At 39.2% G+C, this 25,148-nt stretch overlaps 1 protein-coding gene across 7 annotated transcripts in view; it reads left to right on the forward strand.

Moving 5' to 3' along the window:
- LOC121944223 (citron Rho-interacting kinase) overlaps positions 1 to 25,148 on the forward strand; it is an 83,644-nt gene that overhangs the window by 36,348 nt on the left and 22,148 nt on the right. For 2 of the 7 annotated variants that reach the window (XM_042487947.1, XM_042487949.1), the window contains exons 17-39: positions 4,163 to 4,356; positions 5,104 to 5,239; positions 5,340 to 5,444; positions 5,710 to 5,850; positions 6,156 to 6,275; positions 6,910 to 7,135; positions 7,307 to 7,465; positions 7,649 to 7,672; positions 9,469 to 9,639; positions 10,135 to 10,315; positions 11,922 to 12,010; positions 12,126 to 12,230; positions 12,552 to 12,721; positions 15,238 to 15,318; positions 16,250 to 16,385; positions 16,732 to 16,871; positions 16,986 to 17,078; positions 18,008 to 18,116; positions 18,525 to 18,653; positions 19,341 to 19,421; positions 19,516 to 19,594; positions 19,685 to 19,858; positions 20,127 to 20,415. In XM_042487947.1, the coding sequence (XP_042343881.1) occupies positions 4,163 to 4,356; positions 5,104 to 5,239; positions 5,340 to 5,444; positions 5,710 to 5,850; positions 6,156 to 6,275; positions 6,910 to 7,135; positions 7,307 to 7,465; positions 7,649 to 7,672; positions 9,469 to 9,639; positions 10,135 to 10,315; positions 11,922 to 12,010; positions 12,126 to 12,230; positions 12,552 to 12,721; positions 15,238 to 15,318; positions 16,250 to 16,385; positions 16,732 to 16,871; positions 16,986 to 17,078; positions 18,008 to 18,116; positions 18,525 to 18,653; positions 19,341 to 19,421; positions 19,516 to 19,594; positions 19,685 to 19,858; positions 20,127 to 20,415 (3,132 nt within the window). Of the gene's footprint in view, positions 1 to 4,162; positions 4,357 to 5,103; positions 5,240 to 5,339; positions 5,445 to 5,709; positions 5,851 to 6,155; positions 6,276 to 6,909; positions 7,136 to 7,306; positions 7,466 to 7,648; positions 7,673 to 9,468; positions 9,640 to 10,134; positions 10,316 to 11,921; positions 12,011 to 12,125; positions 12,231 to 12,551; positions 12,722 to 13,145; positions 13,191 to 15,237; positions 15,319 to 16,249; positions 16,386 to 16,731; positions 16,872 to 16,985; positions 17,079 to 18,007; positions 18,117 to 18,524; positions 18,654 to 19,340; positions 19,422 to 19,515; positions 19,595 to 19,684; positions 19,859 to 20,126; positions 20,416 to 25,148 lie in introns of all 7 variants that reach the window. The other 5 variants (XM_042487946.1, XM_042487945.1, XM_042487950.1 and 2 more) reach the window with 5 other exon arrangements.

The following is a 25,148-nucleotide window of genomic DNA, read 5'->3' on the forward strand; positions in this document are numbered from 1 at the left end:
TTCAGTCTAGTTCTGTTATGTGAATACTGGTAGTTGGTTAATTGAAATGCTAAAAAAAAGCAGTTGGTGGCTCTGATTCTCTATTCAGGTGCCACTGTAGAAGAGGGCATAACAAGATGATGTAACTAAAAAAGCCGAACCTCAAACAACAGATGTGTAATAGATGTATGATAATGGAGCGCACGCTGGTTGATACACAAACTTTTTAATCTTCCCCAACCTTGAAAACTTTTTTTGTGATATTTTGCGATTTTTTTTTTTTATTACTGGCTTTTTCTTCTTTTGTTTCAATTATCAAGTAAAAAATATGGATAAAAAAAAGATACAAATGTACCTTCCGATCCTCTAATATTAGTCTGATCTACATATTACTTTGATGCACGTGTGACAGACTTCAGGATATACACATGTGAATAAAGTAGAATCTAATGGGGCATTTTGATCAGATGTTACAAATGTATTGCTTCTATAAGTACTGCTGTTATTTTTTTTTATATCGCAATCCTTAAGATTTATATATATAGTTGAGAATTAGGGCTGGGTGATATTGAGAAAGTCAAATATCACAATATATTTGACCAAATACCTCAATATCGATATTGTGACAATATTGTAGGCTTTGGGTGCTTTCAAGAAATATTTACATGATGAAATTTTGATAAATAATCACCAATTAATTAAATGGCTAAATGCAAATAATGGAAAACCCGGAAAAGTCTGCAAAGTTTAGAAAATGAAATCACTTAAAAGTAATGCAGCCTTTAGATCCAGAAAAAGACAATACTTACGATATAAAAATATCCACAATCTAAGATGATATCTAGTCTCATATCAAGATATCGATATAATATCAACATATTGGCCAGCCCTATTTGAGAGCTTTTTCAGGGTGGTTTGTACCCTAACATGACTCAAAATAAACAATGAAACACTGCAGTCTTCCAACCATTCAGGAGCTATAACACTTTGGATGGGTTGCGAGTCTGTTAAGAGGTAATCAAACAAACAGTGAAAGCCCTGACTTTTGAACCCAGTGCTTTCGTCTCAGTGCGTATCGCTGAGTCAGCCACGATGGTCTGGTAGTCTTCAATTTCTGCATGAAACTGCCACAAAACATCAGCTGCCATTAGTTGAATAATTTTTAAGATAAAAAAGGAAGCCTTCAGTTTTCTGTTGTCTCAGACAGTTGTACTACTTCCTCTAGTTCAGGTTCCTTCCCCCTGCCCACTTCCAGCTCACAGCCAGTCAGACACCAGGCCTCCACTTACCCACATTATGTGATATCTCCACAGTACCTTTGACAGGTGACCTAGACATCTTTCCAAGCTCTGACAGTGTTAAGTGTAAATCAGGCAGCAGAAACCCTGGGAATATTTCAGTATTGTTCTGTGCTGTATTCTGGATGCAGCGAGAGAGAGCGCGAGCGAGGAGGCTGTGTGATGTGTGCGCTGCCCCTGTGGGAGGATATGTGTGTGGGTGTCCAGTAGCGCTCTCGGTCCTGCTGGTTGTGTAACCAGCGATGGAAGTCATAGACGAGGGATGGGGTGGTGTGTGGGAGGGATGTGTCATCCCCATCACTCCCAGGTCGTGTCAGCTGTGGAAGCGTTGGACTTCAGAGGGCCGTGGTGTTGCTGCAGCACCAGCACAGGCTATATTTGTCTCCCAGTGCTTTGTCTAAAGCAGTGCGTTGTAAGACGTTAAACACAGCACTTTGTGTAGGCCCTGTGAATACAAAACGTTCTGTGCCCAAACATGTCATGTAAATAACTGCACACGAGGACTGGTGATGTTCTAATTGCAGTTGAGGAGTTGTTAAGTAATGGTTTTATATATAAGATTTTAACCATTAAACACAGAAAACTATTTGCTATTTAAAGATATAGTGGAGTAATGGTGTCCTGAGTAGAGAATGAACTTCCTGCTGTGTGTGTTGTAATCCAAGCTTCTCTGTTAAAACGTTAACAATGTCACTTAGATAACTCTGTTGTCTTTCTTGCCTAGTGTATTTGCCTCGTCACTTGACATTGTTCACAAAATCGTAACTTTATTCTGTTATTTAACTTGTTATGTGTTCCATGCAATGACCGTATATAAAGATGGATGACGTGTCTCTACTTCCTCACACTGTGCAAAAATTAAGCCAAAATTTCATACCTACGGATGCTGCCGTCTTTTGCTGGTCACGTCACTTGGAATCAGAGTGGATAATTGAGGATGTGCAGCCATGGTATTGAGACGTGTAGTTGCAGCCACTACCTTTTCCGAGCATACATGACACACCCCCTAAAAATCAAGCCCACCACCACCACCAGTACAAGACATACCAACTAACGAAACGGTTATTTGAACTCTGCTACAATGCTTTACTGTAGTGACTATATATAAGGCCAAATGTAGTTCCAATCCACTTCATCTATTTATTTAATTTATAAGACATTCAGTTGTGATTTATTTTATAGCAAGATGTCAAGCCTTACCCTAATCCTGACCTCAACTGCCTGTCTTCTAAACTGGCGAGCATTTTCTTCAAGGCTTCATAAGGAGCAAAGGGGCTGATCATCTGTTGATAGTGGGTGAGTTACCAGCTGGTGTGCGGGTCAAGTAGCTACTCCAGCCACAGCTTTACCTACACAAAGGTATCGAGTTCCTTCCCACACACCTATCTGACCCAACAGCGAGCAGCGCCATGGATCAAGAGCACACTGATTGACACACAACTGTCAATTATTAAGTCTTACGCCTTTTAAAGCATCAAATAACTGATTAAAGCTAAACTTATCAGAAAAAAAATTAAGACTTGAACAAACATCAGCGTAATAAGAACTTCTTAAAGTGACAGACACCGTCTTTGTGAGAATGTCTTTGATGTGTACTTTGATCTTTTAGTTTGATATACGTCCCATCCCTTTAACATGGAGGGGGTGAGGTTTATGACCTATACTGTGGGCAGCCACCAGGGGGCGATCGAGATGCTTTGGCTTCACTTTCAGGGAGCTGTTATGTTGTCTGTCTTTATATACAGCCTGGGAACTGTGCCCAGCACACCAATTTGTTTAGAGCTGAGATGCTGTTGCTCTAGTGCTGCCATCAAATGCTCCTTGAAGGCCCTTGTGCCTGGGTTCCTGATTTATTTTAGGAATGCCATTAGTTCATAGTGCTATGGCTAAGTGAATTCCATCACTGACACAAAAACAAAGAAGAAACTGTTGAGATGGCTTTAGATGGCCCACTCTCTTTTCTCCATGATGGCCTATGAGCAAAAGGAACTGACAAAAAAAAAGGAAGTAGACAGCTTGTGTTGCATAAAATCCTTCTGACGCTTCTCATGACACTGCCATGCAAAAACTTTCCTTGTTATCCCCGAATCTTTCTTGCATTGCTACTTCTAATAGTGATCCCTCCTTCACAGCCTCTCAATAGGCAGCAATAATAAACTGAGAGCTGTAAGGCAATGCTGTTTGAGAGTAATTAATCATATTTGCTTACGTATTGTACACAGGTGCAATTTTGAGTATATTGTTTCCTTGTAATTCTATCTCAATACACTAAATATTTTACCTTTTACTCCACTACATTTCTTTTCTTATTACTTAATTTGCTAACTGTGGCTACCAAATCAGTTTTACATATAAAACACATGATCAGTTTCAAGTTAAAGTCTGACCATCCAACAGAATGTTACAAAGTTAAATTAATAGCCCTTTGTCGACAAGTACAACACAAAAATTCTGCTTACATGATAATGCACCACCAATAATTATAATAAAACAATAATACAAAATGCAGTACTTTTCTGACAGGGTCCTTTTTCCTGCAATATGAGGACTTTTCTTTGAGCACACTATAAGCATAGGCTCTCAAGACCTGTCCTTCTGACCAGCCTTAGGGAAAGAGGCAGACCATGAGGGGATTTCCCAAACCCACCAGTGTGAATATAAATCACATTTATTTCTTAACCAGTGAATGAGCAGTAGTAGTTTCTGAAGCTATGTGATAATCAGACAGACACCCTCAATGTCAGTCCTGTTACAGCTGTTGAATTACATTCTCGCTTTATCTCTCCTTTGCACAATTGTCCTTTTCTGACTGAAAATGAATGACAGCACGTCATGTTGAGCTGTGGCACAAAGGTATTTCTCATCTAAGTCCTGTTGTGTACCAGAACCTGGAGACACTGAAGACCACATGCACCATGCTGGAGGAGCAGGTTATGGAGCTGGAGACCCTGAATGATGAGCTGCTGGAGAAGGAGAGACAGTGGGAGGCCTGGAGGGCAACACTGGAGGACGAGAAGAACCAGGCTGAGAGGAGGACCAGGGACATCCAGAGACTGCTGGACACAGAGAAACAGAACAGGTACAGCAACACACACACACACACACACACACACACACACACACACACACACACACACACACACACTATAATGTTATGGACATTTCTCGTCCATACTAAACACACACACACACATATAATGTTATGGACATTTATCGACCAAACTAAACCATTTGGTTTTGAGTATTTTTGTAACTGAAGCTTACTGGACAAACAGACATGGTTACGGAACATTCAGATATTTTGACATGCTGCTACGACTTAATAGACTTGGGAGTTATGGGAATTTTTTCCACATGTAGTGTTTTCAGATCTAATTTAACCACAAGACATGTTACATATCGAGACAAGATTCTAAGTTTCTTTTTCTAGACAACTTTATCTTTTTGCTCTGAATGTTGCTGTTGCTATCAGTACTGGATCAGCTCCTTCCGCCTACACACCCTGAATGCAACAAGTTTAGGAATATTCTCTAGGGTTTGTCAAAAGGTATTCTTGGAAATATGTGAAATTATTCTGAGTATGTGTAGGCAAGGCATGTGATGTGGACTGGGCACACAAAAATCATATTAAAAGAGAGAGCTTTGAATATATATATATATACTTAGACAAGATATAAAAGATATATTTTACTGTATTTGATTCAAAAAACAAATGTATGTAAGTTACTAAGAGGTCGGAGAAAATATCATGGCTATACTGAAAATGAATGCACTTAAGGACTCTACATAAATAGTGTAAATAATAGTAGTTTTCTGTATGCTCCAGGCTTCGTTCAGAGCAGCGCAGCTCTGAGTCTCGCCAAGCTGTGGAGCAGGCAGTTAAGGAGCACAAAGCTGAGATCCTGGCCCTGCAGCAGGCCCTTAAAGACCAGAAACTCAAAGCTGAGAGCCTTGCCGACACTGTAAGCATTTCCACACTGTTAAATAAGTATTTCATTGTATAGTATTTTTTTTTCTGGTAAACAGATGTTACAGCATGCTCTTCCTGCTTTCTGTTCTCAGTTGAATGATCTGGAGAAGAAGCATGCCATGCTGGAGATGAATGCTCGCAGTTTGCAGCAAAAGCTAGAGAGTGAGAGGGATGTGAAGCAGAGGCTGCTGGAGGAGGTATTCTGTATCAACCCACTGATCTCTTTCTATATGCCTAATGTGCTTATGATAGATGTTTAAAGGCTGTCTTTGTGCATGTCTCCTGCAAATTAGTTGCCAGAATAGAAAAATGAACTTGATTTTCTCTGTGTGAAGTCATAGCCATTACAAATGTCAATCCATGCTGAGAGGTCTAGCTGGTGCTATCATTGGAAGCAATCATTTACAAGTGGCAAAGTCACAGTGTCCAGATGGTGATGTAACAGCTGTTTCATGTCCACAGCAAGAGAAACTGCAGCAGCAGATGGATGCCCAGAAGACACACATCTTCCGTCTGACCCAGGGGCTGCAGGACGCTCTGGACCAGACTGACCTGCTGAAGACTGAAAGGACCGACCTGGAATACCAGCTGGAGAACATCCAGGTGCTGCTACACACACATACACACACATACACACACATACACACCCACAGAAAGAAAACATACTCTCAAAGATAATGAGGCACACACATGTAGACCTGTTAGACTCTCTGTCATTTACTGTCTTGTTTCTCCCTCACTGTTCTGTAACTTTGTTTTAATAGTGAAAGACACAAACAGAAACATAGCCCCCTCGCTCTGTTTTACCCCTCAGCAAAGAACCCCCCTCTCTCTGTCCCTCTGTCACCCTCTCTGTGTGAAATAAAGTACTTGAGGAGAAATTCATGGCAGTAGTGATGTTCACTTAGCTCCACCTGCAGGCTGTGTACTCCCATGAGAAGGTGAAAATGGAGGGGACCATCACTCAGCAGACCAAGCTCATCGACTTCCTCCAGGCCCAGGCCCACGGTGGCTCCAAGAAGAAAAAGGTCAGATGGGATTATGAATTTAATTGTACTGATGAGAATTTATCTGTCCTCCAACACAGGTCTGAATGTTTATTTAAAAAAAACATGGAAAAATGTACATGTACACAAAAAATAAAATTTAAAGGCAAATTTTACCAATTTAGGAAGTCAGAGTGATGAAGAGCTCCACAAAGACAGTTAAGATAGCAAATGTTCAGCATGATGATCAGGTAATTCATTTCAATTCAATTAAAAACTTTATTAAGGACTCAGCTCATTGAGATGTCCATAGGTAATAACGCAGGATAACATCACCAAAATAAGGACATAAAACAAGAATAGAAAGGTAATTTTCTTTATTATGTGTTATGTGTTAAATATATATGTATGTGTGTGTTACACACACACACACACACACACACACATATATATATATAAAAAAATAAATTATCTTATATATATATATATAGTTGTATCATTACTACCTCATGAACATTAAGGGTACTTCTTATGCTTTTCCTTGTTTTCTGTCATTTAAATAGTGTTATAATGTTGGATGTTCATATTAAACAAGTTCAGAATTTCAATTAATAAGGTAAACCTATGTGAGTAATGGTTAAAACAAGTGAACAATATGTGGGTTCCTGTGTCTCAGGGTCTGTTTGGGCGACGTCGAGAGGACCTGTTGGCCGCCATGGCTGCTCAGGCCCAGGCTCAGGGTCAGACTCAAGGCCAGGTTTCCCCTGTGCCTCCCATCCAGCCGGTGCCTCTGCAGTACAGCGACATGAAGGCAGCTCTGGACAAAGAGCGCACTCGCTGCTCTGAGCTGGAAGAAGCCCTGCAGAAAATGAGAGCGGAGCTGCGATCTCTAAGAGAGGAAGGTGAGACTGCAGCAGTTTATGCAATCTGATCAAACACGTTTGAGATTTTGCACCTCATTTTATACCGCTGACATTAATTTCATAAATGTTTTGCAATTAATTTTAATTTATTTATTATTACAAAAATGAAGAATTGAAATAAGTTCAATTAATCAATTATTCCAACCCCAGCGCTCCAGTATAAAGATCATGGTAGCTCTGCAAACCCGGCGGCAGCACGACAGCAGATGATTATGTCTGCCATGGTGAAGTCTCCTGAGCACCAGCAGGGCCCAACCAACCTGGCACCCTCCAACTCAGAACGCAGGAAGGTGACTGCAACACCTGAGGGTGAGTGAAGGGTTGATGTTTACTGAATTGCAGCCTTTACAGACACACACATGCAGGTTTATAGATTCATAATTGACACACACTGGCCCTCACCTGCACACACATAGACACACACATATAATATCACTCGCGAAGATCATTTGTGAAACTCTTACTATCCTTTTTCTTTCACACACCTTTCAGAGAGAAGGAGGGTCACTTTTGAAAGTAAGTTGTCCAAACTCATGGTTCCCGCAGTTTGGTCTCTTATCTCTCTTCTCCTTTTGCCTCATCCACATCCTTGAAAGGCCAGATTTTAAAAGCTCTGCACTTATATAAAATGTGAGATCTCACCAGGCTGGTCAGGTGAAGCTGAGGGATCTTCATGTAAATTTTCACCTTCACAGTGCACAGCTTTAGAAATCTGAAGCATTTTATCTTGGTTGCTGAAGCTTAGTCAATCTGATTTGCAGAAACTCTGCTCTGCTCTTTGACTCACTACAATCCCACCCGAACTTCACATCATACACTAACAGAGATGAACCTTTTCATGAAATCTGCAATGCACAAAACGCTGTTTGAACCCTCACTGTGAAAAAAACTAACGGCATTTTTCAGTCATATTATTTAATCCTGCTAAAGAGTCAAGTTTACTACAATAAAATTAAAGGGAAAGTCGTCCCCCCCCCATTTAAAGCTACATATTTTTCCTCTAACCTATAGTGCTATCTATCAATTCAGGTTGTTTTTATGGAGTTTTGTTGTAGATATTAGCTGTAAAAATGCCCTTTTTCCATATATAACGGAACTAGGTTGCACTCAGCTTGTGGTGCTTAAAGCACCAAAAATGCATTTAAGAAACTCAACAGCGATGTCTCTTCTCAGAAATCATGATCCTGTTACTCAGGATAATCCACAGACCTTGATGTGAACAGTTTTATGTAGGAACATTTTTTTTTTCTTCTAAACTTAACATACCAATTAAATCACTACAGAGAGGGAAGCATGCACGCTCACCTAGCAAGTTAAAATTACAGCTCAGCCCAGGAGGATGCCATTAATGTTTAAATCTCATGCTGTCACAACCCTCTCATCCATTGGCAGGTGCATACTTCCTTCTGCGTGGTGATGCACTTGGCCGGTGTAGTTTGGTACAAAGAAAATAGTTCCTACATAAACTGCTCACACCAAGGTCTGTGGATTATCTCAAGTAACTTGGTCATAATTTTAGCACTTATATTACAGAGAAGGGAGACACCTCTATGTCTGCAACAATTGGCAACTCACACGAAAAGATATGAAAAGTAGCTCTACAAGTAAGAGGAAAAATATGTATTTTTGATTTTGGGGTGAACTGTACCTTAAAGTTTGGACGATCCTCATTACAATAAAATCCCATGTCAGTGTAGTCTGCCATTTATCTTTGCAGGAAAATGTGTTAATTGCAACATCAACAGAAAAAAAAGAAGGAAAGAAAAAGATAAATAGACAGCAACAAGAACATGAAAATAAAGTAAAAACACAAGTTATTTATTGGAGTTATGTTAAACACAAAAGTAAAGATGTGTGTAATATAGGGAAAAAAATCTCCAAAAAGTCCACAAATTATTATTATTAACCATCTGACTTTTAGTATGTTATTTCAGTGCAAAACCTGTTTGGTTCATTCTGTTCGTGCTTTCAGACCAAGTGTTTTATGGAGAACGCTGTGGTGTGCAAATGAACAATACTGGACACAGTGTGAAATTTGACTGAATAATGCCTTTAAAATGCAGCAGTGAGTGGGCACAAGCACGAGGGATTGATCAAATCAATATTCTTTTTCAAGCATCTTTGTCTCCAGAGTTTACTTGCTTATGCATTTTGCAAAACATCTTACAGTTCCTTTGGAAACCCTCTTTTGTTAACTAATTTCATAGCGGGTATGGCATGGTGCACTGAGGTTTAGAGGCGGTGAATGTGTCTGACACAGTAAGACGTGCTAGAGCTGCCTGCCCTCACTGTGTTCCCCTGGCTGTATTCAGAGTTTAGCCGTCGTTTGAAGGACAGTCAGAGAGACAGAGAGAGGGAGAGAGAGAGGGTGGTGCACCACAACACCGCTCACCGCTTCACAGTGGGACTCAACATGAGAGCCGCCAAGTGTACCGTGTGCCTGGATACTGTGCACTTTGGTCGCCAAGCTGCTACCTGTCTCGGTGAGTTACAGATGTGTTTGACAGGGGCCACCCTGAACCAAATCACCCATGTTACCTTTATGTAAACACAATGAACATATCATAGTAGCTTATACTTGTATTTGTTGCCCCATTTGTAAAACTACATTTGAAATTGTAGCCTTTCATTTATTTATTCATGTATTTTCCATTGTACAAAGGATAATTATGACAGTGATGATAGATGGGAGTGTTATTATGATGTGTGAAACCATGGTGACGGCTGCTGCTGTTGCCTCTCACTCATTCTCATTGTTTATAACATTGAAATTTTGTTTCTGAGACCAGTATTTGCATCTTTCATTTTTCCAAACAAACAAGGGGAAAAAACAGACAGTTTTATACACAAAGGAACTGATTGCAGGTCCTTTTATATGTTTTTTTATGTTTGAGATGTTTAACTGACGAGTACTGTGCCAGACAAAAGGGTGTGCAGAGGAGCCAAAAGCTCTCTATGACAATATTTTTTCTCCTCAGAATGTCACGCTTTGTGCCACCCAAAATGCTCCCCCTGCCTTCCAGCCACGTGTGGCATGTCCAGCGACTGCTCCCTGCATCTGCTTGAGGGCCTGTTACGGGATAAAGGCAGCTCCACGGGCCAACAGCTCAAAGAGGCCAGCGGACACATGCACCTGGAGGGCTGGATGAAACAGCCCAGGTAAGCATAAAGTCCCCCTCTACTCAAAAATCTGTTTTTATGGCTCCTAAAGTATCTGGCCTCAACCATACTTATGTGTATCTGTGCAAAGTTTGTCACTGGAAATGTGTTTTTTTACATTATTCTACTAAAGGGGGCAATTTCTGTGTGTCCTTGAAATCTGAGATTCAAACGTATGCTTGTCAAGCTGTATCAGCTCTGTGAATAGTGCAAAAGCCAGTAGCCGTCCAATACTAAAAATATGATTCGACAGGGGAACTGAGATCAACGCAACATTGGCAAAAAAAACTGAAACCTCCAACACAGGGTGAGAGCAGAGTTAGCATTAGCATAGTGAAAGGTCTGACAGTAAACAGTTAGAAAGTGCAGTTTTTATAAACCTGACCCTGGAGCTTCTCTCCACTATCTATACCTAAACCCAATAATAACAGATATTGTATGTTTCAAAAGCACTAAGATTATGTCAGCTACTGGTAGTAACAAGCTAACAAGCTTTCAAACAACAATAGTTACTATTTAACTTGTTATATAGCATTTTCCTTGATGAGTTTTCAAAGTGCTTTTCAGAAAAACAGCAGATTAAGACCAGACAAAAAAAAGAAAACGACACAGTGATAGTCAAATATACACACCGGGGGATAAACAAACTACAACTTAAACAAATAATAGATGCTTAATACACTTCCCATTCTGAAATGTTTGCTACTTGCCTATTTCGGTGAACAACTTACTTCTCATCTGAGTCTGATTGAGACTCAAACATGCATGGCTGAATCTCTCCCATGATACCACTAACTCTAATGCTAGCCATCTTGGTGCACACCACTCTTTCACTGGTCAACCTAGTGCGTGTAGCGCTGGAGAAAGTGGAAAGTGAAAAAGACCACAAACAGCAGTGGTGGGCAGCACGGAGGCTCAGATTTTTACAAACTCTAAAACTTGACTGGAGTGGGACTTTAAGCCTTTCTCTCACTGTCCTCAGTCTTACTATTGAGGTGCAGATCATGACAAAAAAAAGCTGATTTTTTTGATTGACAATATCAGTTTGGTCTTGATAGTCACATAGGCCAGAAATGCATCCAGACATTTTGCACATGCATCTTAATGTGACAGTGCGTCTCATTTGTACAGAAAGACAGATGAAAATATCACAGGCACTTTGCAGATAATTCTTAACATAAGAATGCATTGAATAGTTTATTGAGATTAACATTGCATTAAATTGATGTGCATTTTATCCTCCAGAAACTTGTAAAATCAATACCAAGATGCACTGAAGTTGTTGTGGAGTTCAACACTTCATGTTGAGTTATGGTTATATCCTTCACTCCCATAAGTGAATTTGTCTCGAGCAATATACAGCTGTTTCTCTGTAGTGCTCCCTCACTGTGAGCCTGTGTCATCTCCTCCCACTGATCAGGCATGCTGATGTTACTTAACTCAAGTCCTCTCAGGCACTCTCTGTTATGTTCTGTCTGGAAAAGTTCACCCATCTGGTACTTAAACCAATTTAAACAAAAGCATTTGTAGAGTTCCCTGCAAAAACAGATGGATCCATTTCATAATCTGTGCTCTGTACTAATGCAGCTGCCTTGCGTGTTTGCAGGAATGGGAAGCGAGGCCAGGGCTGGGAGAGAAAATACATGGTGCTGGATGGGACTAAAGTATCCATCTACGAGATAGAGCCCAGAGAAGGTTGCTCTCTTTTACCTGTATAACAGAAAAACACACAGTAACCTTTCATAGCTCTACCAAAGCAGATCGCTTTTAATTTTACAAACACTGTTCTCTTTGTGTGTGTGTTGTTCAGATTCAGTGAAGCCGCTGGAAGAGTTTGACCTGTGTTTGTCAGACGGAGAGGTGGTTGTTCATGGAGCAGTGGGGGCCTCTGAGCTCCCAAACACCGCCAAGTCAGGTACAATATACAAAGCTGTTGATTGCATGCTTAAAAATCTCTCTTTGTCATATTTCCTCACCGTCATCTTTCAGAGATCTCCTTGCCATTGTTTGTTAAAGTTTCTGTCTCATTTATACAAGACTTACCATATTGAATTTTTTTTTTTTAATGTAATTAAGAGGAGTTATGGCTCTTCAAGTCTGGGTCATTAACAGGGTTCCAAAGAGTCCCATTAAAATGAAGCACAGTGTGAATTTACTACAGTTAACTAGAATCCATGGAAATACGACAGAGTGTAAATTCTGAGGGCATTCCTTACTAATGTTTCCTGTGTGCCAGATGTTCCCTACGTCCTGAAGCTGGAGTCCCGTTGTCACGCCCCCTGCTGGCCTGGACAGTCAATGTACTTCATGGCTCCCAGTTTCCCAGACAAACAGCGCTGGGTGGCTGTCATGGAGTCAGTGGTGGCCGGGGGGCGAGCCTCACGGGAGAAGGCCGAGGCTGACGCAGTGAGTATCTCTGGAGCAGGACAAGGTTGACCAGCTCTCTGTGTCCTCGATGTCTGCTGACTCAGATCATGATCTGTTATGACCGCACTCACAGATAACTGCGTTGTCTGTGGCTGTGATCGTAAACTCGCTGTTTGACTGTGTGGGGGATATTCATGAGCAGCGGACATTGTATTCTTCAAGAATTCATTTTCAGTCATTTAGGTTTTAAGTTTAGAGTTTTGATGGATAACCCCCAGTTCACTTATATGTGTCGTTAATTGTCCCCTTCTCTCTCCTCTTCTCCTTCCCTCCTCTCTCTCTTTGTCTTTCTCACTGCTGTTTGTTGCTTTTTCATCATGCCACATTGTATGTCCGGTATATGGGCGTGTTTTGTTGATTTGCTCTGTTCTGCCCATTCCATTGGGTTTCATTGCACACATAGGCTGCTGTGTCCAAAAGACAAATGGTTCTGTCTCCTCTGGTCCAGGTAAAAAGTCACACAGATAAACTGTAGACATAAGACTTACCGACACTCACACACACACTTGAATATCCTTTACAAGGCACGCAGTAGTGCATGTGTCTGTCATTGTGTTAGTTAGTCATCTCCCCCCCTGCTCCCACCTCACCTGCTGTGACCGCTTCTCACTCTCACTATCCTCTGCTACACTGTCATGTCCCGTGCAAACTCTGTGTTCATGTAATAGTTTGGATGTTGCTGAATTATGTATTTGGTGTCCTGTTTTTTTTAACACCAGTACACAACATCTCACCAAGATGTTTGATCATCTTTGGGTTGATCCTCTTCAGCTGTCCTGTCCAGAGGACCAGGGATCAGACAGCGGGCTTTTACCTGCTGGTGTACTCGTCTGTGTTTATACCCTGCTGCCCCTCTGCACACTCTTTAGAGACTGGGACTCAAGTCACCTGACTCTTACTCATCTGTGAGACAAAAAAAAACAAAAACTGGGCAACATAAACTTGACTGAATTTACAGTTTGGATGGTCCAGAGTTGCCTGTGGCATGTATCAGAATTACTTGAAACTAACGTTTTTCATATTTCTTGCCAACTTTTAAAAGATAACTTTGGTATTTATTAACCTGGACCCTACTGTTTCCATTTTTTGCGTCAAAGTGACTAATTGAGACAACTTTCTGACATTGCTCCAGTATTGAGTGAGAACAGTGTAGCAGGCAGCAGCAGAGTACTCTGCCATGTAATGTTAATTGGCAATTTTGCACCTTCCTATTATGTCCACTAAAAGTGCTTGTTTGTGCCACTGACAGACTCAAATTGTTATTGGAAGTGAGTGACAACACCATAGAACGGATCCCTACAGAGGTAGACCTTTTTCTTAAAGAGTGAGAAACCCACAAAAAGAATATGGTGCGTCCAGTAATCACCAACTCTGGTTTGGTTGAAATAAAACCTTAATTTATGTAATCAAATGTGAATATTTAATGCTCCATAAACACTTAAAACGCTGCTTATTTCAGTGGAGTCTGGTGATGGTGATGCCGGAGCTGTTTCTGGTTAAACCAAAAGGACCTTACTCTTTAACAAAAAAGTCCATTGGTCACTTAAACAAAAATGTTGAAAATAAGGTCCAATTTAAAAAATACTGAATGATTTCCCATGCTGCTATTGCCTGTACATCAACAGATAAATTCAGGTTAGCCAGTTAAGAGTAAGGAACCTCATGTTATTACACTTCATTCATCATGGAAAACATATTAACAAAACCACTTAAAACAGATTTTGTCAGTTTTTGTTGAGCATCCTCTAATAAAAGTGAATTGTAAATGTTTTATTATTCTTCATACAACTTAAAGTTTATGAAGGTGTGGCTCTTTAAGCTGATATATACTTTTTAAAGCCAATATGTAAATTTAAATTACCATTGAGACTTAAATATTGGCTTTTTAATCATTTTCTCAACTGACTGGTTCACATTGAGCAGTACTTACGTAACTCACGTCAGACCACAAACAATATCTTTTAGATTAAAACAGTCACTCGAAAAGTAACTTCAGGACCACTGTAACCAGTAAATACACTTATTATATTATACATTATATGACCTCACTTTTTTTAATCCATTAATTTACCTTTTAAGTTATTTATTTATTATTGAAGATATATGTTAGTGCTATATTTAGAATGTTTGTGTGTGTGTGTGTGTGTGTGTGTGTGTGTGTGTGTGTGTGTAAAACTTTAATTGAGATAAAAAAAATTACAGATTGTTGAAAGTGTACATTTACTGTAAATGGACATGTCAGCTGGTGCAGTTTCAGAAGTAAAGGTGGCTACAATGCAGAAACTTTAGTATTTTTCTACAAATGACTGGACTTGTGATAATCCATGCTTCAAACTGCAGACTGACTTGTGACTTGGTCCCACGTCTGATCCTGTTAACGTTCACACAGTCCTGCAGCTGTCCAGCCCCCTCTGTTCTGCTCCTCTGCTGCCTCCCTCTGAGGTCTTGTTGAGGTCATGACCCTGCTGACCCTTCACCTTTCTCTACTCTTACAGAAGCTGCTAGGAAACTCTCTCCTAAAGCTGGAGGGAGACGATAGGCTTGATATTAACTGCACCCTCCCCCTCACAGACCAGGTATTGCTGTAGATCTCATTTTATTAGAGTACGGGCAGTGTTGTTTGTGTACAGTATTTACACTTTATCTCTTATTTTATTTTATTTATTATTACCATTTGATGCACCCTTCCAGATTATATGTTAGAGTTAATTTGCATCTGCAGTCCCTCGGCAGGTCGGAACAAATACACAGCACAATGGCATGATAACACAAAGCAGTACAAGAGACGAGAGAAACACACAAGATAATTAATACACACAAAACTTACAAAACACACAATAAAAATCTACACACAATAAAAAGCTACACACAATAAAACGCTACACACAATAGCGCGTCACAAGTGAATGCTTGTCAAATTAAAAACAAGTTATTAAGTCCAGAGTTCGAGGTCAGTGAGTGCAGAGCTGAGCAGCTTGTAACTGTCTTTTCAAGGTGGTTTTGTTAGTTCTGATAAAGTTGTAGCTCCTTAAAACATCAGAGTGTTTCACTGATTTGTAGCTTTTCCAGAAAAAGCTGATTGGCAAATGCATTGTGCCGATATGGTATATTACAGTCGGGTACAGGGGCTAATCTAGAGGATCTAATTCAACTCACTGAGTGAGTATACACAAAGTCACATAGTGAAGGAGAGGCCAAACCATTCAGAATTTTATAAACATGGCATAAATTTGAAAATAATATACAATTTTGAAAGTAAATTTAATTACATTATTCTGCTGATTTTAGACATTTTTTCATGTTCATAATTCAGAGAACATCTATACACAGTAGCAGCTCTGTTTAAAAGTAGCATTATCTCAATTTATGGCGCGACATGAAGCACAGAGCAGATGCTGGGGGCTCACTTCCAAGGTTCGCCACATGTTGCTCCTGTTTGAAATTTCCCCATGTTCACCGTAATAGTGACGGTTATGTTTATGACGATGTTTTCTTGCTGTGCTGCAGATAGTTCTGGTGGGTTCTGAAGAGGGTCTGTACGCACTGAATGTTATCAAGAACTCTTTGACTCACATCCCTGGCCTGGGATCAGTCTTTCAGATCCACATCATCAAAGAGCAGGAAAAACTGCTGATGATCGTTGGTGAGATGTCCAGCTTTGTCATTTTCAGTATATAATAACTACTGAGTGGCAGGATTTGAGTCGAGACTTTTCATTCAGTTCAGTAAGTTAGTGTTCATAAATCAAAAATCCAATATCCTCTGCCATAACTACCTGCCATTAGAAGTACTTGGTATTATTGAGGCTCTACAATTATTATTCATCATTAAAACTTCAAAAGGTCAAACTTCCACTCTAATAATTCTGTTGAAACTCGTAGATGTGATTCATCTTGTCACACAGGGCAGCGTGATGACTAAGAAGTGAATTGTCCTATTGGTCCTGGAACAGAAGCTAACTGTGTAACGTCTGTCTGTGCGCGCTGCAGGGGACGAGAGGGCGTTATGTCTGGTGGAGATTAAGAGAGTGAAGCAGTCCCTGGCCCAGTCCCACCTGCCCAGCCAGTCTGAGCTGGCTCCCTACATCTTTGAGACAGTGAAGGGCTGCCATCTGTTTGCTGCTGGGAGAGTAGGTCTTCTTCTGCTCCCTGAAACTTGAGATAAAGCAGAATTTCTTTGTTCTTTTGTCTTCCCTCAGTGGAAAAATGTGTTGTACAAACTGACATCTTTGCTCTCCCTGCAGATAGACAACGGCCCTTGTATATGTGCTGCTATGCCTAACAAGATAACCATTCTGCGCTACAATGACAATCTCAACAAATACTGCATTCGTAAGGTTAGCATGGCCTGTTAAGCATAATTTGTTCTGAGTACACTTATCCTGACATACAGTGGTAGAAAAAAAATAATAAAACTACAAACAAAATAAAAAGAGGGATGTTGTCAGTTTGAGAAAAAGTAGAAAATAATGTCAAAAAATTTATCTTGGTACAGCAGTTATGTGAATTAGAAACTAAACTAGCATTAACACAGTTTTAGTGGAAACTGTATTAATCCAAAATATGATTAGCAGCAGATAATCTGGATGTGAAAAGAATAGTTTACTCAAATGACCCTGTGTATATCAATAACTCTCCCCATGTTAGGTTGAATCCATGAAGAACACTCTGGGGTATTTTTTTTACTGCATGCCTTTATGGTCCAAACACTGAATCCAAGGAATCCAAAAACTGAGAAAATTCAGATTTGGAGTAAAAAGGGCTCCATGTTCAACAGAACTATTATCAAAACATCCATTTACTAACTCTCACACAAACCATTACACAACAAACCAACTGATCGAGGCAGAGGTAGACCTGCATGGTGACTAGCTTTGAAGAGAGCATAGTTCAGTTTCATTTGATTTAGTTTTGCAGTTGTTAAACATGGACCCTTATGACTTCAGTTCATCAAGAATTCCTTTTTTTGGATTCTTCGTTCATCGTGGAGGCATGCGAGAAAAACGTTTTCTTAACAAATTCAAATTATACAGGGTGAGTTATTGATATACAAATGATCATTTGGAGGATAAAGAGTTCCTTTAAAAAGCATCAAGATCACAACACTTTAGTCTAGAGGCCTTTTACAATCACCAAGGTTTCTAAACAGACTAGGGTGTTGTCTGTCGCTTTTGTCTGTGTCTCCCAAATGTCCAAGACAAATTTCTCCTAAGGGAGACAATAAAGGCTAGTCTTATCTAATCTTATCTTGTTCTTTATCTCACAGGAGATTGAAACTTTGGAGCCCTGCAGCTGCATCCATCTGACCAGCTACAGCATCATCATCGGCACAAACAAGTTCTACGAGATTGAGATGAAGCAGTTTGTGCTTGAGGGTGAGAACACACAAGTAGAATATTGTTGTGGTTTAAAAGAAAACTTCCTAAACAGCGGTTTTAAACAAAATTTAAGAATAAAATAATCTGCTTAAAATGCACATACGTCTCTTTTACTATGTTATTGATAGTAACTTTTTCATTTTCTTTCCTGTCTGTGATTGAAATCTGTCTGTGGTGAGAAGACCTTTGTCAGTTGGTTTAGAAGCTATTACTATATATTACAAATTACCTGCCTTAAGAAACAGATGATAAGGGGTTTCATACATTTTATAATAATACAATAGATAAGGTACTAGACAGTAACAGGGTAAAAGTTAAGATCTATGTCATCAAGTCTCATGAAGTAGGATTATGCTTAAAGCATAGATTTTCAAAATATTGTTTTCCCTGACTTGTCTGCTGCAGAGTTCCTGGACAAGAACGACGTGTCACTAGCCTCAGCGGTGTTTGCAGCCTCGTCCCACAGTTTCCCCATCGCCATCATGCAGGTGGCCAGCAGCATGCAGAAGGAGGAATACCTGCTGTGCTTTCACGGTGGGTTTGATTCATCGACTCCTCCACACACTGTTGCTCTTTTTCTGTTTGCATCACAACACAAGATGGTCATGTGCAGTATGGTCGTAGATAAGATACATTTTGAGTATAGCACAGACCAGCACTGCTGGGCAGCCACTACCAGTGAGAACACAAAAGTGTGTTTTTATTTTTTTCTTTTAAATCTTTATTAACATATATATTTGTAATGCTGACATGTCAGTTACAACAGAATAACAAACCAAAAGACAAAAGCTCATTTAAAAAAACCTGCCTGGGTGCATATATATTTTTGCATCCTTGAGTATAAGTCTGTCTGTTGATTAGTGTTACATTCCAGTGTTGTCTTTTTGAGTCTTGTAAAGAGTCAATTTTTTTTTCCATTTTCTTTCTATTTGTGCTTCTTGTAGTCTTAGTCTGTGTGTGAATTTTTCCATTAAAAAGATTTCTTTTATAATTGTTAGCCATTAATCTTTTGTTGGTGGTGAAAAGCATCTTTTTAGTGTTAAATTCTTTCCTCGTGCCACTATGATAAACATTTTAAGTCATAAAATTGTACTAGTGAAGCTGGGTGATTTTATCCTCCTTTTTCCATTAACACTTCTGCTTGCATACACGACTCCTTTTGCCCTGTCTCGACCTAACAAGACACACAGAGGAGCATAACAAGCTTTATTTATGTGGTAGAGTTTGGAGTGTTTGTGGACACGTACGGACGAAGAAGCCGCACAGAGGACATTAAGTGGAGCCGTCTGCCTCTGTCCTTCGGTAAATACACTTTACAACTTCTACTGCTTTATGAAACAACAATACAGTAATCAGCAAAACAGCATTAAGTGTTGTCATTCTCTCCATGGTGCAGCATACAGAGAGCCCTACCTATTTGCCACCTACTTCAACTCTCTGGACGTCATCGAGGTTCAGGGTCATGCTTCTCTGGGGTGAGACACACAGGCTACTTCAGACCAAATTCGAACAATGAACATTTTGGGTGTTAGCTATATTTCTCCCATCTCTGTTTTTGTTTCCAGTCCTACAGTGCTGGCTCACCTGGACATCCCCAACCCTCGCTACCTGGGCCCGGCCATATCCTCGGGAGCCATTTACCTGGCGTCCTCCTACCAGAACAAACTGCGGGTCATCTGCTGTAAGGGAAGTCTGATCAGAGAGTCAGGAGAGCTGCAGAGGACCGGCTCCAGCAGAGGGTCAGCTCCCTTCCTTAGTTTGAGCACCCGAATTTAAATTAAAGTGTGTAGGTGGATTACAAAAACACTTGAACACCCACAAACATGTTACCTTGAACCACATTTATTGTGAACTGAAAGTTCAAACTCACAGTTAGATATTACTATTGTTTTCATTAGATAGGCCAACAGTGCCATCTGCTGGCAAAATATTAAATCTTCTTTTGTCTTCCTGATAACACTGTAAGACACCATTGTGAGGTGCATCCTTCTTCTCTGTTTTCTAAAGTAGTCCCAGTAAGCGAGGCCCGCCCACCTACACAGAGCACATCACCAAGCGTTTGACCTCGGGCCCTGGCAGCCATGACGGCCTGCACCGGGAGCCCAGCACTCCACACCGTTACCGGGAGGGCCGCACCGAGTTCAGACGGGATAAGTCTCCTGCCAGACCACTGGACAGGGAGAAGTCGCCCGGCAGGGTGCTCGACAGTCGCAGGGAGAGGTCACCTGGGAGATTTGGAGACAGCACCCGACTTCATGCAGGGTCTGTCCGAACACAGCTTGCCCCTGTTAACAAGGTACTGTAGAGGCTTGCTGTTGCATGGGTGGTTTTCTTGCTTCAAAAAAAGTATGGCATGCTTCACAGTATAGCATGCCATAAAAACTAATAAGTTTAGTATATTATTAAAAAAGCTGTAGCACAGTATACCAAAAAAACATTACAGGAAAGTATGTATTAAAAAGGTCATAGTATGTTACAAGAAAAACTCATGTCATTAAAGAAGTCATAGTATAGCGTGTTATACAAGATGGCATGAAAGAGTCACAGTATAGTATGATGTTCAAAATTGCATAAATATCTCAAAGTATAGCATGTTGTTCAAAATGACATAAAACACTCATAGTATAGAATGTCGTACAAAATGTCATCAAAAACTCACATATACTATATCATTCAAAATAGCAGATAAAAGTCCTAGTATAGCATGTCTTCCAAAATGACATAATAGTATAATATGTTGTCCAAACTGGCAAAAAAGTTACAATATAGTATGTCGTCTAAAATGGCATTATATTGCATAGAATACTATGTCCTTCAAAATGGCATAAAAACGTCATAGTATAGTATGTCGTTCACTATGGCCTAAGAACATCATGATATAGTTTGTTGTACAAAATGGCATTAAAAACACAATAACATGGCAACCACGAAAAACGAATTTGTGACCATTCAGACAAGAAACAAAGGTTCTCAAAACGTGAGAGAGGATGAAACACGGTGGTTTTGCCAAAGAAAATAACTTAATACAACAAAATTAGGCCTAACTAAGTCACTACCCCAGAAAACAAAAGCTTAAAAAAAAGACCAACTCCCTTATCTAAAAATTAGCTTTCACAAACAAACACAGGGGGTAGCAACAACCAATTAACCTAGTCTGTCTAAACAGAGATTTCCTGAGTGTGTGCAAAAGTGTAAAGGGTACCCCAACTTACCTTATGTCCACAACCTCTCATCACATACCTTTTCATAAATGCAAAAACTGTTCTGTTCACCAAAACAGTAGCCAGCTTAGGCAGAGAACAAAAAGAAAAAAAAGAGTGACTGGCACTCTGCAGGACATCCTCTTTAATGATGGCGCCAACAGAGGATTGGACAGTTTGGAGTGGAGGCAACCAGTGAGCATCCTGACCATCTGCACAGGTGGAAATCAATCAGGATGTACAGGTGGAAAACACTCAGGTCATTAGCACCTGGAAAAAACACAAGAGAGGAGGGAGAAAACAGGGGCGAAAAACACACACAGCACTGTGCCCCTGCCTGGCATGTAACAGTCGTCTAAATGGCATAAAAAAAATCATCGAATCCTCTAAAATGACATAAAAACGTCATAATATAGTTTGTCGTTCAAAATTGCATAAAAACCTTCATTGTGTAGTATGTCATCCAAAATGGCAGAAAAAAGTAGTTGTACAGTATGACGTCCGCAATGGCATCAGAACCTTTTACTATACTATGTTGTCCAGAATTGTGTAAAAAGTTCAGGATATAGTATGTCATCCAAATTGGTATGAAAAAGTCATTGTATAGTTTGTCTTCCATAATGGCCCAAAAATGTCAAAATTGCTGTGTCCGCCAAAATGGCTTAAAAAATCATATTATGTCAGCCAAAATGGGCTAAAAACTTAATGAGATAGCATGTCGTCCAAAATGGCATCAAAAATCATGAAAGAGAGAATGGTATGTTAAGAGAATGGTATGTCACTCAAACATGATCAAAAATCATCAAAAAGATCATACTATAGTATGTCGCTTGAAATCATCAAAAATGTCATACCATAGAATGTTTCAAATATCTTTATTGTTAAGCATTCATACAGTATTAATACATGTTTCCATTTTAATGGACATATTGCCTCATTTTGATATCCAACTATAGAAAAATAAAACAAAAACAAACGTAAAAACAGCACAACAAATAACATATAACAAAGAGCCTCTCTCTCAACCCCAACTACAACCCTGGTGTAGTGCTGCTTAGGTCTGATAGAAGCTATGTATAGACAGTGCATCTTAACCATCTGTCCTTCCTATATATGAGATCACAGGTTTCCAAATCCTTTCAAATTCTTCTAATCTGTCATAGAGGGTATGTCAAATCCTTTCCAAGTGGAAGGTGTCAGTCAGTGTTGTTATCCAGGCTTTAAAAGTTGGTACATATTTCTTTTTCCAGAGCAAAAGAATACATTTCTTGGCGAAAAGGAGGCCATAGGACAGGAGGTGGCACTGCACACTCCTTAGGTTTTTACAGTTTTCTTGATGCACCCAATATAACTAAAAGTGGATCTGGGCTCATTTTAACCTTAAAAACCTCTGAGTAACATGAAAAAAATGTAGCCCAGAATTCCTTTAACTATGCAATAAATCTGCATCCGCCTGGTTACATTTTTCACAAATCAGTGACGTTTCTGGGAAGATTTTATGTAGTTTTACCTTTGAATAATGTAATCTGTGTAAAGTTTTAAACTGGATCAAACAGTGTCTAGAATTAAGGGAACATCTATTCACATATTTAGTTTTTCTATTCCCTCTTAATACCCTTCATAGTCACTAATCCATGTTCCTGCAGAAGATTGTATATAAATGAAATTGCACAGTTTAATTTGACCATGGTATGGTATGATTTATTATTATTAAACTTTCCAGCATTATATAAAAATGAAAAGCTCCATCTTAAACAAACTTCAGGAAAATTTAAGCACATTGTGCTGATAATAGGCAAACCTCTCCTGACTGCAGGACTCTGACTTGAACTTCTGTGAATCTTCTGTGACACATCTGTGCTATTAATCATTTTACTTTTTCTAAAAAACAACTTTTGAGTAGGCCTACCTTCCTATAGCTGCCAACACTTTGCCAACATTCCCAGTTAGAGAAAGGGTGAAGATAAGGTAATGTGCCCCCAGGCCCCCAAAACATTACATCTGCCCCTGGTAAAAATGATGAGAGCTCAGCACGATCAGCTGGATGAAAGACGGAGCAATAATTCATCCAAAGTCTGCTTTTACCTAAAACTAACACAAAGCAGTCTGTAGAAGTCTTAAAGAAGGCAATTTCCACCTCTGCAAATTTGGCTGTTTCAGACACTTTGTTGCTGTGAGGAGCTCTGCAGACCATCAGCTGTTTGATCCGCGATAATGAAACACTGTGGAAGCACATACGACACGGTTGTCAAACACTCAGCTGTAATCTAGAGTCAATTCTTTATTATCATTGGCTGGTCGTGTTGTCTGTCAAAACATAGCTGGAATGCGTTCTATCGACTACATCTCATATTTCAGTCCAGAAAAAGTTATTTTGTGATTGATATTGTTATCGATTATGTTGCTCAAAAATCCACAAAAACGTCTTACTATTGTCTGTCAGTGTGGACAAAGTATAAAAGTATAGTAAGTCATAGTATAGTATGTTGAAAAATGCCATATTATAACATATGGAAAAATTATTGAAAAAGCTCCAAATGTAAAAAAAAAAAAAAAGTAATAGTATAGCATGTTCAAGACGTTTATGATGTAGCATGTTGAAATATTGTTCAAAAAGTCAACGTTTGAGTTTTTTAAAGTCATAGAAAGGTTTGTCAAAAATGGTCAAAAAAGTCAGCACTCCAAATGTCAAAAAAAGTCATAGCATAGCATGTTTAAGAAATTTATAATGTAGCATGTTGAAAAAAAGGGTCCAAAAAGTAAATATATTAAATGTTTCAGAGCCTCACAAAATTTGTCGAAAAATGCCATACTATAGCATGTCGAAAAATGATCAAAAAAGTCAGCACTCCAAATGTCAAAAAAAGTCATATTATGACATGTTTAAGATGTTTATAGTGTAGCATGTCGAAAAAATGGTCCATAAAGTAAATATTTTAAATGTTTTATAGCTTTGCAAATTTTGTCGAAAAACGCTATACTATGGCATGTCGAAAAATGGTTCAAAAGTCCTCACTCCAAATGTCATAAAGTTAATAATGTTGCACGTTTAAGGACGTTATGGTGTAGCATGTTGAAAAAAACGGTCCATAAAGTCAATATTTAATGTTTCAGAGCCTCATGAAATTTGTCGAAAAATGCCATACTATATAGTATGTCGAACAATGGTCATGAAAGTCATCCCTCCAAATGTCAAAAAAAAGTCATAATGTAGCATGTTTAAGACATTTATAGAGTAGTGTGTCGACAAAACGGTCCAAAAACTCAATATTTTTAATGTTTTTCAGCCTCACAAAATTTGTCATAAAATGTCAAATGTCAAAAAAATTGTCAAAAAAGTCATCACTCCAAATGTCAAAAAAAGTTGTTGTATACAATCTTTTGGACTTTTATAGTGTAATATGTTGAAAACAAGGTCCAAAAATTCAATATTTAAAATGTTTTAGAGCCTTGCAAAATTTGTCGAAAAATGCCATACTATAACATGTCGATAAATGGTCAAAAAAGTCATCGCTCCAAATGTCAAAAAAGTCATATTATTGCATGTTGAATACGTTTATAGTGTAGCATGCCAAAAAAACGGTTCAAAAGTAAATATTTTTAATGTTTTTCAGCCTCACAAAATTTATAGCATGTCGAAAAATTGTCAAAAAAGTCATCATTCCAAATGTCAAAAAAAGTATACAATCTTTTGGACTTTTATAGTGTAATATGTTGAAAACAAGTTCCAAAAAGTCAGTATATTAAATGTTTCAGAGCCTCACGAAATTTGTCGAAAAAATGCCATACTATAGCATGTCGAAAAATGATCAAAAACATCATTGCTCCA

Source organism: Plectropomus leopardus, chromosome 6, assembly GCF_008729295.1.
Source record: "Plectropomus leopardus isolate mb chromosome 6, YSFRI_Pleo_2.0, whole genome shotgun sequence".
Classification (NCBI taxonomy): domain Eukaryota; kingdom Metazoa; phylum Chordata; class Actinopteri; order Perciformes; family Serranidae; genus Plectropomus; species Plectropomus leopardus.